Source organism: Benincasa hispida, chromosome 12, assembly GCF_009727055.1.
Source record: "Benincasa hispida cultivar B227 chromosome 12, ASM972705v1, whole genome shotgun sequence".
Classification (NCBI taxonomy): Eukaryota; Viridiplantae; Streptophyta; class Magnoliopsida; order Cucurbitales; family Cucurbitaceae; genus Benincasa; species Benincasa hispida.
This window is the reverse complement of record NC_052360.1, coordinates 54,471,060-54,486,686: the sequence shown is the minus strand read 5'-3', so window position 1 is coordinate 54,486,686 and position 15,627 is coordinate 54,471,060. Positions and strand designations below refer to the sequence as shown.

The following is a 15,627-nucleotide window of genomic DNA, read 5'->3' as shown; positions in this document are numbered from 1 at the left end:
GAACCAATATTGGAAAGTTACACATATGGAGATAAAAGATACTCTTTTTTTTTTTTTTTTCATATAATCTATCATGAACAAGGATAGAATCGACCATAATTTTTTTAAGAAAAAAGAAAAAAAAACTATACACATAATTTGGATAATAGAATACATGAATATCATATCATTAGATAAAGTATAAGTTTTTGTAAATAAAAATAACACAGAATTTTTTGTGTTTAAACCACTCCTAATATTTAAAAACAAAAAATTAAGACCCTATTTGGTAACGATTTAGCTTTTAGTTTTTATTTTTGAAAATTAAGTCTATTTCATCCACATTTCTTACATTAATTTACATCTTTGTTAATACAATTGTTGAATTTTTAACCAAATTCCAAAAACAAAAATAACTTTTTGAAAACTACTTTCTTGATTTTTTTTTAAACCATTGGTGAAATGGTTAATGTTGGCTTTTTGGCCTTTAATCTCAGATTAATTAATTTTAATTAATTTATTCATCAATATTTTGATGATAACAAACTCAATTTTTAATTACTGAAAATCTTAGGGTTTTAATATGTCCATAGCGTAGAGCTCAGAACAACGATTCCAGAACCTCTTGAATCACTCAAATCGGAGCTAAAACGAAAATGATATGACCGAAACAAGTCTATAAAGAAAATACCGTGGTGGATGACGTGGCAAAACCAGACCATTTGCATGTAGACATGTGGAAGCATATCGGTTGAATGGTGGATCATCAAGAGATTAACATATGATAAGACTTTTGATTTTTGAATTGATTTAAAATAAAAAAAAATGAAATTTAAAAGAAATTTAAAAGGAAAATAAATTTAATATTATTTTATGTTTGTGTCTAACGGCTAGTTTTTTACACATTATATGTTTTTTATTTTTGGATTGACTTTAAAGAGAATGGATTTGAAAAGAAAATGAATTAAAAGGAAAATGAATTTAATATTATTTTATGTTTGTGTATAACGGCTAGTTTTTTACACTTGGTATGTTTTTAAATTTTTTTGGATTAATTTTAAAAAGAAAAGGAATTTCAAAAGAAAAGGAATTTAATATTATATTTTGTTTGTATCTAACGACTAGTTTAGTTTTAAATCTCCACCATTGATTTTTCTTTTCCAAATCCAATGGTCCAAATTAATTGTGGTTTCTAAAAAAAATTTCATCTCTATATAAACCATCTTCCTCTCCAAATTTTAAACCAACAAATTTTACATTTCATAATCCTCCAAAACTCAAAAGTTCTATTGTTGCTCTCTCTAAGTTCCCAATTTTTTTTTCTTTTCATCTTATTCTTGAGAGCGTGTTATTGTATTGTGAGGATAAACTTGTTGAATGCTTAAACTTGTAAAACCACTCTAGTGAGAGTTGTATTGTGTTCTTCAAAAATTCCAACATTTGTAACAGTTTAATCCTAAACTATGGAAAGGATCGGGTTTGGTCTTGAACCCGTAAAAGGAGTGGTGGTGTAACGGTTTGATTAAGAGGCGCTTGGGAAGTGGAGTAGGTCGAGTTTGACCAAACCACTATAAAAATTACGATGTCTTCTTCTCTAACTCTTTCCTTTTTATTTTTTGCAAATTAATTTAAGCAATTTATTGTAGTTTTTAGTTTATTCTTATTTATTTACTAAATTTTGGATAGAATTAAATTATCACATTTTTGTCATCTTATTTGTTGCATAAATTGAATTTTTTTATTATTTATAAAAAGTGTATTAATTAGTTTAATTGGGTTAATTAAAAAAAGTTTAATTCATTGCCATATCGATCCGACAGTTAATAAACGGGACCTAAGTAACCAAATCCCGACAAAATCTACTTTCACAAATTAATCTACATTAACAAACTTAAAAACTACTTTAAAAAATTTAACTAAATTTGTTGGGAAATATTCACCCTTCTTATTTGAATGGAGCCCTCTAGACAATGTAGTGGCCATAAATCTGAAATTTTCAACTTTGGCCACTTATCCAAATAAGGATCTTCTTTTGGCCATTTTGTACAATTTCTCTAAAGATTTTTATACTAATTTTTATAATTTAATACATACTATACAATTTTTTAAATTATATTTAAACTATAAAATAGAAAGAAAAATGTTAAAAAAAATATAAAAAACAAGAAACGAAAAATAATCGTCATAGGAATTTATAGTGGTGGTTAGAGTTGATCATGAGTGATCGAAGATTATAATTGGAAATAGCCGACAGCAGTCACAACCAATGATTATAATTAGGGATGGCCAGAGTTGGATGATGGCAATGGTCTTGGTGGCTAGCAATATAAAAAAAGTAAGTTCTTATTTTTGTTTTTTTATTTTTCAAGAAACGAGAATAACTAACCAACACATTCCTATTTCAAGTCCTTAAAAAATAAATAACCAATACATTCCTATTTCTAGTCCTTAAAAAATAAAGAACAAGAAAGCAGGAAGACTTTCATATATATTGTTTAAGACAGTTTCCAAGTGTTGCCACGTACCGCCCATCACTCATTTTCTTCAAACCATCTCAAGACTTGCGAGAAGCAATAAAGATGAATGTGGAAAACGGAAAAGGACATCACAACAGTCGATTGAAAATGGATTTTCTGGAACAATAATAGAGATATTCGTTAGATTAGGATGCCACAAGATGCATAGTCAATTGGAATAGAATTGAGATAACAAAGCCACATTAAAATATAAATGATATCAATTTTAGTAAAATTATTCAAAATTAATTCAATTTAACACTTTAAGCACAATTTTCGTATAATCAAAACTAAGATTATTTTAAAATATTTTGGAATGACTCAATAACAAAAGTTTCCTGCTGAATAAAATACCATGAGAACGATTCACATGTATATTCAAATGGTTCCAAGGAATGAAGCTTAATTTGAAGGCAGCAAGTACTTTTCATAGTCAAAATCGCTGATTATCTCTGATTTCTCAACTTGGCGGAAAAACAAGACTACAACTAAAGGGAAAACTAAAAAATTAAAATTAAAATGCGACAGTTCATTCGTAAATATAAGAAAGTTGATTCAAGAATCCATTTTTTCAAGCCCCAACGATTTCGGTAGCCCCCTCGACAGCTTCTTCAGCAGGCCTATCTACCTTCACGCCAACATCTTCCGAATAATCACCATGCACCTACAGATAGTTAAAGAATTCATTGGTTGGACACAATGATCAAAATTATTGGAACCAATTTCATAATCTCAACTGATACCCAAGAACTATAATTTCAATAGGAAAAATGGTGACGAGCAGATTTGATCATGAATCTCCGAATTATCAAAGTTGAAATGGATGGTAAAATTCAGGGAGACAAGTTAGCCACCAAGTTTGATAAGCAGGCAAGAAGTTGTATACCTCCATCAACTTTCCAAGATCAAACTTGGGAGCTTTCAAGATCTTGACTTTCCGAATGAAAACATTCTGTAGAGGGTATATGCTAGATGTAGCCTTCTCAATTTCCTTTCCAATTGATTCAGGAATGAACTTACGGACCAACTCTTTAAGATCACATGATGTTGCTTGGTTGACCATTATCTCCCTCATCTTGCGACGAATCTGTAATAACAAACAAAATTTTAGATTGCCAGGAATATACAAGTCACTAATCTCAATCGGACTCCCATATCCTTCAAAATTAGGTACAATGCACATAAACACAAATAAAGGGCATGGTATTGGATTCGCATAGCCAATTGTTCAAATATAAGATGGTAGTGTAAAATAACATTCAAAAAATGATGCACTGAATGTAATTGAATTAAGAAAACAACTGAACCTAAAGTACCAACCGTATGTGAGGAAACAATATTTCGTTAGACATCATAGTAAAGAAAAAGACAAACCATAGATAAGCTGAATTTGGTTAAGTCTAGTTTATTTAATCAAAAAGTTCCAACAAAGGGCAAAATGCTACAAGCAGACATATAAATTTTGAATCAAGAGGGTATTTGCAAGGCGGCTATTGTCCTTACACTAACAAAAGCATTGATTCGCTCACAACATTGTACAAAAAATGCTCCCATACATGCCATTGTTTAAGACAGTTTTTTATATTAAAGCTACTTTAATTTTTATTTGAAAATCTACTGTTTCAGACAAATAGTTAACCACATGGCTTTTATTTCATCCATCACTTCTATATTCAATAATATCCTTCATAGTAAATTCAACATATTAAATGATTACCAGTAACTTCTATTTGGAAGCAAAAAAGGAACATGCAGTCACCTGTCTAATCTGACTGGATTGTGCATAGCAGGTCCTTTTGACCTGGTTTGGGCGTCTCTTTGTAAACCCAATGCAGAACATCCTCAGCGTGTAATTATCTGTGGTCTTAACATCCACTTGAGCTTCAATCACTGTCTGCCACTTCCTAACCAACGACCTTAACTTGTCAGTGGTGAAATTCATTCCCTGTTAAACAATGAACGGCACAAGCTTATGAGTTATAAGAATTCATTATATGGACCATGCTCAAAATGGATAAAGACGGGCATTCTCATAAACTTTTCCATTTGAAACCTTTGATATCTGTTTCCAAATATATGAAAGACCACTCATTCATACCCAGAAATTAGTCAGAACATTCCTGCCTTGAACATCTTCAGCTCTCAATCTAATCTTTCTGTAGGCGTGCTCCTCATCTTCCTGAAGGTCAGCCAGTGATACCTCAAACACTCTATGTTTAAGCCCTTCAGAAGCAATCTGTTGAAATAACAATTACCATTAGTTGCATTTTAAAGAACAAAAACAAGAAGAAACAGTACCAACCCATAAAGATAAATAACTATCATATCAATCTAGAATCAAACTTCAATTGCCCAGGGTACAAAATATAACTAACTTTCCTTTAAATATAATTCTACAAAGGATTTAAAGGTGGTGTATAGAAAAATAAATTCATCTTCTAATCTACAATCCAACACATCACCAGAAATTTCTAATACAGCACACAACAGTGCACATGTAACGAGCTGGTAGGATGAACACAATCAAATCAATGTCAATTCAATATCAGTGAAGATTTGATATCAAATACCAGCTAAATAAAACAATTCCGTTTCCGCAATCAAATCAGTCAATCAAGAACATGCTGCGTGGTGAAAATATTAGGCAAACACCTCATCTAGTGCTAATTAACTTTTTCGTCAGTAAATTCTACGTTACTGGATCAATGTTTCTTTCATGTGCCCATATGACAGTGTCAATCGCTTACACACAAAATAACATTAAGACATCTTCGTATAAATGAAAATACAGTGAGCCCTCTAAAACTAGAGTCTTCCACGCGAAGATGGCAAACTATGGCAAAAGTAAATAGAAAAGCAAGGGCATACGCGAACAAAACCAAACAAACTACAAATGAAAGGAAGCGATAACAGAGTATAATTTACCTTGGTACCCTGAGTACGGGTAACGAGAGTCTTCCCGACGTTCTTGACATTGAACACAGAGGGTGCCTTGATATCATACCAGTCCTTCTTTGCAAATGGGTCGACACTAAAGAACCCATACAGGAACGAAACCAAATTAATAAAACCATCGATTGAGCATTATTAACTAAAGTAGAAGAATTGAAAAAAACTAGAACTGGATATTAGACACCCAGATCTGATATAGGAAGATTCGATGGAATGAAACAAAAGACTTACGTCTTCTTCTTGCCACCCTTCTTTCCTTTCGAAATCCTCTTGTTTTTTCTGCAGGTAGAAGAAAAAGAGTTGCATCAGTGAAGAATGTAGAGTGTGAAGGGGAGGTATGCGAGAGATGAAACAGAATCGAAGGTACCCGACAGCCATGTTGGAACAGCTCCAGAGGATTGCGAGAGAGAAACGCCCCCAAAAACCCTAATAACTTTCTTTAAATAGGTCCTTCTTTTTCTTTTTCTTTTTTCTTTTCTTTTTCCTTTTCTTTTTCTTTTTTCTTAATTTAAAACAAATTGTGAATACCCAAGGCGTTAATTAGGTTTTTTCTCCCTCTCTTTTTCTTTTATGTGACAATGAAAGTTAAAATATCGATTTATTTTCGGTTAAAATTCGATAGAAATATTGAATTATTAATTTTATAGGAATATTGACATTGATATTGATGGAAATTTTATAAAATTTTATAAAAAATTGTTCTGATTAGTTAATAAAACTTTGATAATGGCTTAGTTAGACTATAATTAATCATTTTTAAGAATTTTTTATAAATGATGTTATTTTAATATATATTGACAAAAATATGGTAGAATTGAAAGTATTGTCAAAAATATGATTTTAAATCGTGTACCCGATACACGATTACACCTTAATCGTGTACCCGGTACACGAGTAGTCCTAAATTATGTACCCGATACATGAGTGCCTGTTGATGTGTTTGTTGATCTGGCACGCGCAGTCTGCCGTGGCAGTCATGCAGCGTTGACTGAGGTAATCGTATACCCGTACACGATTACCTCCCTTCTCCATTAAACTACTGCAACCCTTTTTCTTCCTCCATCCAAAAGTCTTCTACCTCCTCTTTTCTTCCGTCTTCCCCTTCGTCCTTCGTTCGTTCATCCGAACAAATTGTCCGAAAACCTCCTACCTTAAGTCATGTGCCTCCATTTAACCATTTGTCCAACCGTTTGTCCAAAAGCTTCTCCTCTCTTTGGTTGTGGTTAAAAATTTTCCCCACATTGTTTTCGAATTTATAATCTCCATATATATATCATTTTGTTTGCATTTGGGCTGAACTTAATGTGTAGTTTATGGATCATGATTTATTTGTTGAGTTAAATCTAGAAATATATGTATATATTTGTCTATTTATTGGGCTGATTTTGTCTAATGTGGTTTATGAACTTAGAAATTAGATTTTGTTGGGCTATTTTTCTGATTTTGTCTAAGTTCTAATGTAGTTTATGAACTTAGAAATTAGATTATGTTTATGAACTAAAAAATGAAAATCGGTTCATATATATATTATTTTGTTTGCATTTAGGCTATACAATTCACAAATATTTTATTTTGTTTTTATTTGGGCTGATTTAAATGTATAGTTTATGGATCTTAGATTTGGGTAAATGTATAGTTTATGAATCTTAGATTTGGGCTGATTTAAATGTACAATTTAAGAATCTTAGATTTGGGCTAAGTGTATAATATTTAGATCTTATATGTTGAACTTAGAAATTGGATTTTGTTGTGTGTCAATATTAACATTTTTTTTGTCAACTATAACAATTATTCTTGAACCTGGAAATGATGGAGATAGTGACATTTATGTTGAAGTTGATGAATTATTTGGAAACAGTAGTGGGAAACATGATCTTAAGTTGGTACCATCAGATATGTTCACTCAAATAGATTGAAAAATTACAAATTCAACATGTGAACTAGGGTCCACTTTGGAGGAAAGGAATATAGGTGTAGATAATTGTAGTTTAATACAAAAAGGAATGTTGCTTAATAGTAAAGAAGATTTAAAAAAATATATATATTGTGTGACAATACACTACAAAATTGTTGTAGTGGAATCAAATCAAAATCTTTGGTATGTCAGATGTAAATCATGAAGTGATGGTTGTGCTTGGAGGTTACGGGCATGTCGGCTTAAAACTCATGGGATGTTCGAAATCACCAAACTTCAAGGGGAACACTCATGTTTGTTTTCAAAATTGACACTTGATTCAAATTCTATGAGTATCGAAATCCAAAATTTGGTTAGAGTTGATCCTGGGGAGCCTGTGGCCCTACTCTAAGAAGCAATTAAAAAACAATATGGATATAATATTAATTATAAATGGGTGTGACAAGCATATTCAGAGCTTCCGTATTGGTTGAGTGTTCTTGTTCATTATAATCTAGGAACACGAACAGATTGGTTTTTCCTTCCCTCTGATGTGCCAGGTACCACTATTTTTTGTCGAGTTTTTTAATCATTTGGTTCTGTAAGAGAAGGGTTCAAACATTGTAGGCCTTTAATCCAGATCGATGGAACTCATCTCTACGGAAAGTATAAGGGAAAATTATTGCCCGCCTTATCTATTGATGCAAACGGACATATATTTTTCCTTGCTTTTGCTATTGTTGAAGGTAAAAATTTGTCCAGTTGGTCATGGTTTTTGTGGGCATTGCGTGAATTTGTTACCCAAAGAGATGATATTTGCTTGATTTCAAATAGACATAAGGGCATTCTTGCTGCAATTAATAATGAGGAAATTAGTTGGAGTGAATCTAGAGCGTACCTCGATATTGTCTTCTCCATGTTGCCAGTAATTTCAATACGAAATATAAATCAAAGTAACTAAAAAATTTGGTGTCTAAGGCAGGAAATCAACATCAAAGGCACAAGTTCATTCGGTGCATGAAAGAATTAAAACAATCGCACCCTGAATGTCTTGAATATTTTTCAGATATTGACTTGGAAAAATGGACTCAATCGCACAACGGTGGGTACCGCTATGGGTGGATGACAAGCAATACAGTTGAATGCATGAATGGTGTTTTCAAAGGTGCTAGAATGTTACCAATTACTTTTTTGGTTAGGCTAATATTTGATCGCACAATACTGTATTTTGAACGTTGAAGACAAGAAATCAGTGAAGCACTCGATCGTGGAGACATATATATAGAATATGCCCTAAAAAAACTTAAGAGGTGGGAAAAACGAGCATCTGCACATACGGTGACATCTATTGACAAGGAAAGTCAAACTTTTGAAGTACAAACTGGCATAAGTATGATTTCTCCCTATAAAGAACAACACACCCAAGTTTTAAGCTTGAAAGAAGGAACATGTTCTTGTAATAAGTGGCAGTCATTAAAGATTTCATGCTCTCATGTAATTGCAATTTGTAATTACATGCGTATGACATACATACCACTTATTGATGAATGCTACAAATTGTCCAATTTCAAGCAATATTATGAAGGTCGCTTCCATCCAATAGAATGCCTAGATTATTGAACAGAATTATCATTTACAGAAATTCGTTCAAATACAGACTTACTAAGAAAACAGGGTCAGCCAAAAAGTATGCGCATTCATAATGAAATGGACTTGAGAGAGGCAAGCCAAAAAGTTCGATGTACAATTTGCAAGAGAGAATGACATAACAGACGTACTTGTCCACAATGTACATTAGGTGCTTCGTCTTCGGGTCATTAGGTATTTTTTTTACTTGTATTTTTTATGTAATTGTATATTTTATGTACTTGTATTTTTTATGTACTTGTATTTTTTATGTAATTATATATTTTATGTACTTATATTTTTCATGTAATTATATCTTTTATGTATTTATATATTTTATGTAATTGTTTCATATTATGTAATTGTACTTTTTATGTAATGAATTTATTTTTCATGTCATTGTATCTTTTTATGTACTTTTTATGTATCTTTTATGTGATGGATTTTATTATGTAATGTAATTTGAACTTCTTAGGTAATGAAGTCTGGTCCTTCTAATCATGTACAATTATATCAACAAAATGTGCATTGTTCACAATCGGTATGGGATAGTTCTTCCACAGGAGTGTTGAATTGTCGGAGAAGGGAGGCGTCTGCACAATATACTATCCCATTTGATCATCGCATTATTCCCTACGTTGAGCAAGCAAGTTTTCTTGGGGTTGCACAAATCGGTTTTATCCAACTTGATTGGCACTTTATTACTGCTCTAGTTGAGCATTGGAGACCAGAAACCCACACATTTCACCTACCTTGTGAGGAATGTACGATCATGCTACAGGATGTTGCCATACAGTTTGGATTACGAGTGGACTGGCAACCATTGACAGGTTCAGTATTACTGGAAGAACGTTTGTGAAGAGCTCTTAGGCGCTCTACCAGATGATCTGAAAGGATCAATATTGAGTATCCCCTGGTTGGTGTCTCAGTTTCCATAAATACCTTCCGATGTCAACGACATCAGCGTAGTAGGTATGCACGACCATACATCATGCAACTTATTGGAGGTTTTTTGTTCGCTGACAAGTCAAATACTTTAGTGCATCTCATGTTCCTCCCGCTACTGTCTGATTTCGAGCATGTTGGTACATACTCGTGGGGTGGTGCATGTCTTGCATGGTTGTATAGAGAACTTTATCGGGCTATCAATGCACAAGCATTGGAAATAGGGGGGGCCACTCATACTACTACAGGTGTGGGCTTATGATAGATTTCCAATTATAGTACCACAAGTCCAGTTACTGGCCTCAGATCATCGTCCACTTAGTGTCAGGTATTATTTCATTTATATATTTATTACCATTTTATGTAAGAATATAAATTAATTGTTTTTTTTTATAATTTTAGATGAAGTGGTGTATTAGCTGCCTCTGAACAGTCAGCAAATATGTTGCTCGTATACCGAAAAATATTTGATAGACTGATGTACAATCAGATAATAAATGAATATTTAAAACATTCAGATGTATACTTATCTTTTTTTTTTTTTTATTGTCAGATTATTTGGATGCCATACACACAACAGATTTGGTCATCCTTACCTGATTACTGTCGTAATAGTGAAGACATCTGGTTGACCGTTAGCCCTCTTATATGCTTCCATATAGTAAAGCGGCATCATCCATATCGTGTGTTGAGACAGTTCGGTCAGCGATAAACGATACCCTCGTTGTCGTATACACTCCCAGCACTACACCAAGATTGATTTGAGAGGCAAGCACGACCAAGATTGGATGATGCCACTTTACCATATCGTGTGTTGAGATAGTTCGATCGATTTGAGAGGTAAGCACGACTAAGATTGGCGTCAAATCCATGCGGAATATATATCCTAATGGCATGGACAACATGATCATTATGCATAGGGAGAATTAACAAATGGGCCAGTTGTATCAGATGACTACTTTTCCTGGTACAATTCAATCACGAGGCGATTTAACACATTTGACGGCGCTTACTATTACTGCATGATAAGAGATTTAAAATCAGACACTTTCCATATATATGATATGAATATTGTTTAATATTTATTTTTTTCATTGTACAAAATAAATTTATTGGAGATGTACAACAATATTCAGTGCAACACAACTTACCAAACTTGGGTTCAATGTATCAGCAAACATTGTCAACGTAGAAGGTATTATTCAACAAACAAGACGACTCAATGTTGCTGACACTGATCGAAAACATATTCGTCGTAGACGACAACGACAGCAGGGTGAACGTAATTTAGAGGGACACGAAGACAACCCCTATAAGGGGTAAGGACCAGAGGGGTCGTTTTTAAATTTCAGGTAAACTTTCATTTTCAAATTATAAATTAAAGAACTAATTGTAAATCTTATTTAATATCATGACATTTTTTTTAATATGAGTGCAAGATAATTATGTTTTCATTGTAGATTAAATATATAATTAAGTTTAATAATGAAGGAATTTCTAGACCCGTTCCTAAAGTCTTAATATTGTTGTACATCTCCGATTAAAAAAAATAATTAGTCAATCTATTTAAAATTAATAATAAAAAAAACTAATCGTGGACTGGGTCCACGATTATGGCAATCGTGGACCCGGTCCACGAGTTTCCATTCAACGGTCAACCAACGTGGTGCTGATTGGATTAAACGGTAATCATGTACCTCGTACACGATTTTGCCACATGGCAATCGTGCACCCCGTACACGATTTCACTACCTTAGTTTTGTCAATAGTTTCAGCAAACACTATTTTAAAAAAATACTTTCAATCCTACCCTATTTTTGTCAATATATATTAAAATAACATTATTTAAAAAAATCCATTTTTAATTATTATACTATAAAATAAGGGCATGTTGGGATTGATTTGAAGAAAAAAATGTTTTTAAAAAAATCATTTTTATTTAAATACTTTTGATAAAAGCTTATTAAAATACAATTGAAAAGTTATTTTGAGTCGTTGCCAAACATTTCGATTTCTTCTAAAATGACTTATTTTTAAAATTAAACACTTAAAAATGTATTTCAAACACATTCTAATACAACATTTAGATGTTAATTGTAAATACTTGTGTAAATATAGAAGCAAGAGCATAAATTTTAAAATTAAAAATAAAAAATTATTACAAAATAAGATAAAATTTAGAAATATTTTGAGGTGAAATGTGAAAATGAAAGTTTTATATATTAAAAAAAAAAACTCATTATGATGTGAAAATTTAAAACAAAAGTTTGAATGAGGTTAAAATTAAATATAGTTTTTTTTATATATATTTTATTCAATCTCTTTAGCAATGAACATTTTGGATTGAAAATAAAGTTAAAAATTTGAGACAAGTTAGAAATGATAAAAAGTAGCATATTGAAAAATTTTCATACTAACACATCTAATTAAAAAAAAAAATCAAAATTTTATTGAAATTCTGAGATTTATCAAAATTTCATCAAAATAAGATGAGAAAACAAAATAACAAGTTTCTTGTATATATATATATATACATGTCAAAAACATTTACAAAAATTGGGTCCATACCCTCTATTTTTAATAAGACATTGAAACTAAAAAGTCAATAACGCCCTCCCTAGTTCACTAGCTTATGTATGAAATTTGATTACTATGTGGTTGCTATCTGATTTTTATTTAATATTGATTATTATACAATAACTAATGATAAAAGTGGCTATCTAGTTGTTATTTGATTATTTAATATTAATTGTTGATTACACTAATTATTATATGATTTTGTTTGACTAATATCTTAATGATATTGAATGCAACTCGATAATGGTTGCTATCTAATTGATATTTGATATTAATTGTTATGTGATTTTTATCTATAATGATTGCTAATGATACTGATTTGCTATTTGATTATTGTCGGATTGTTATCTGAATGTCATCAATGTCAATTGTTATGTGATTGACAGAAACGAAGGGAACTGACAGCCATGGCTAGACTAGTTGAGAAGCTTAGAGCAGCTCCAGAGGATGAAAAACCAGCGAGAGAGAACAAACCTTAATAAGCTCTCTTTAAATAGGTCCTCAGTTTTTCTTTTTCTTTTTTCTTAATTAAAAAAAATGCGAATACGGAAGGCGTTAATTAGGTTTTTTCTTTCTCTCTTCCTTTTTCTTTTATGTGATAATGAACGTTAAAATATCGATTTATCTTTTATTAAAATATCAATGCCGATAGAAATATGAATTCTCAAATTTATAGAAATATTGACAATGATATTGTCACACCCCCACCCCAGACCACCTTCTCAGCCTGAGAAAGGGCGTGACTGCAGCAGTTATCAACCCTTTTGTTGACACTTACTGCTTAATAACTCTTGCGGAATAACTCTGATACCAATATATAACTCATATATAGTGGAATGCCTTATAGGCCACAAATTTATTAATTCGGAAACATAACATGTTTAGAGTAATTACAACACTAGATTCATAAGTCCCAAAGCCCAAAACCCTAGTCCCTATATGAACAACAGTAACATGTGTACAATATTTACAGTAACCACCTAAACCGATGGGTTACAATATCTTTATCCTTTAGTGGCAGAGCAGATGCAGAGCTATCTTCTGAAGATTTGACCGTTACCTAGGTGAAAGGAAAACATTTGAAAACAGGGTGAGCTTGCTAGCCCAGTGAGTGACTTAAGAAAGATAACTGGTTCTCATGCAAAATCTCTATAAAGAGTTTAAACTGAAATATAAGCTTCTACAGTATCTTGTACTACAGTATAAACATTTCCAGGCATAAAGCATATAAAACTGTTTTAATCATAAAACATTAAAACTGTTTCTCAGTTGAGAATAACCCTGCTATGGTTAAAAATAATCCCAACACTAATTGCTAATCAAGAGAGAACCATTTTGCTCGATCTCTTACTCTAACTACCTACTGCATGTGGCCATACTAAGTACCGTCATACCTTAGGTACTTCTGCTCAGATACCTTCTCAAATGTCCTTCAGTATCGAGCTTCTAGGATACCTTCTCAAATGTCCTTCGGTATCAAGTTGGTTTGGTACCTTCTCAAACGTCCTTCAGTACCAAGTTGGTTAGATACCTTCCCAAATGTCCTTCGATATCTAGTTGGGCGGATATCTTCTCAAATGTCCTTCGGTATCGTGTTTTAAATAAAACTAGTCATAAATGACTTTCTCTTTAAAGCATGTAAAGTATAACACATATAAAACATGACTTTAAAGATACTAACGCATGTTGGGTATATTTAACACATATAAATAACTTTTCAACAAACTTCCCACACATGCATGCGTTTAAAACATAACTCATGGTTTGCTTGGAAATCACTTTGTAAAACTAGCTGGCATGAGAATAATCTTCTTTAAAACATGCTTTCTTTAAAACATTGTAAATATTTAGTCAAATATTTTAGTCACTCACCTTGGTCGCTTAGGAACTTTTCACTCTAGAAGTTCCTTGTTTACCTCGGGCTCCCTTTTACACCTCTAGAATCTAGATTCAATTTACAACTTAGATTACTCATAGTTCTAAGTCTTATTTCGAGATACTTTCTTCTACAAACATGTTTTAAAATGTCTCAGAAAACTTACCCTAAAATATGAGCTCAGAAATCCTCATGGTTTGGCTGGAATCTCAAAATCTTCAAGACTGGCTCAAGCTTAGCCTGACCCTTCTGTCTTCTTCTTAGTTTCCAGCCTAATCTCAGTTTCCAGCCCAATCCTGTATAGCTTTTTCTTCGGCAGCCCTAACCTAAAATCTAGACTTCTAAAGCTTTCAGGTGGCTTTGGAATCACTCCAAACGCACGAGTATTTTGGGAGAACTCTTCGTCCCAAATTGATGCGGTTTTCCAGACTTCATTGTCCAATGCGTCCTCTTTGAAGCTCTATGATCAACACATGGATTTTGCTCTCAATGCAAAGTTTAATCAGCTTTCCCATTCTTTTTAATGTCTTTTTGAATTGTGGTATGGAAAAAGAAATCTTTGGTCCTATTTATAGGCATCCAAACATTCTCCAAATTTGACACCTCCTACTTGGCTGCATGTCCAAGTGTTTCCTCTTCACACTAACAACACAACTTTTTTTATCAACGCAATCTAAGTGTCCTTCTCCTATGTAGCCAACGCATGGGCTTCAATTTTTATGTCCTCTTATGCAACCACCTCAAATTCTTAAAGCTTAAGATTTCCTCCCAAGAAGACACATATTTGATGACGTCCTCCATATGAGTACATCCTTAGTATGTGTCCACAACCTTTGGATGTTCAACGCATAGCACCATCAACGCATATTCCACTACTCAACGCATAGCAACCCAACTTAACCATCGCAAGAGCCAGTCATCACCAACGCATAGGATGGCCGCTCATCCTCGACGCATGGCTCACTAGGTATCACTGCACGACTTGCTCAGCATGGACGCATGGCACTTGGCATAAGCGTTGGTCACTCGATGCATGGGCGTGCTGCATAGGTGCTGGCCATCACTCGCAGGGCTCGCTCGATTGCATGGGTGCTTGGCAAGTCGTTCGACGCATTGATGCTCGGCAGGGCGCTTGATGCATGGTTGGGTGCTTGATACATGGCCGCTCGGTAAGGCGCTCAAGGCATAGGCATGGTCGCTCGACGCATGGGCAGGGGCGCTTGGCTTGGCCGCTTGACGCATGGGCAGCCTTCCAACGTATC

The 15,627-nt window shown here is 33.1% G+C and overlaps 1 protein-coding gene across 1 annotated transcript; it reads right to left on the bottom strand.

Annotated features, from left to right (window-relative positions):
- Window positions 1-2,846: 2,846 nt before the first annotated feature.
- On the bottom strand, window positions 2,847-5,925 carry LOC120092497 (40S ribosomal protein S3a-like). The gene is made up of 7 exons (XM_039050594.1): window positions 5,815-5,925; window positions 5,679-5,726; window positions 5,421-5,526; window positions 4,594-4,731; window positions 4,255-4,440; window positions 3,382-3,582; window positions 2,847-3,159 (listed from the first exon to the last, which is right to left on the bottom strand). The coding sequence occupies exons 1-7, from the start codon at window positions 5,823-5,825 to the stop codon at window positions 3,067-3,069; spliced, it is 783 nt and encodes a 260-aa protein (XP_038906522.1). The 5' UTR covers window positions 5,826-5,925; the 3' UTR covers window positions 2,847-3,066.
- Between the last annotated feature and the right edge of the window lie 9,702 nt (window positions 5,926-15,627).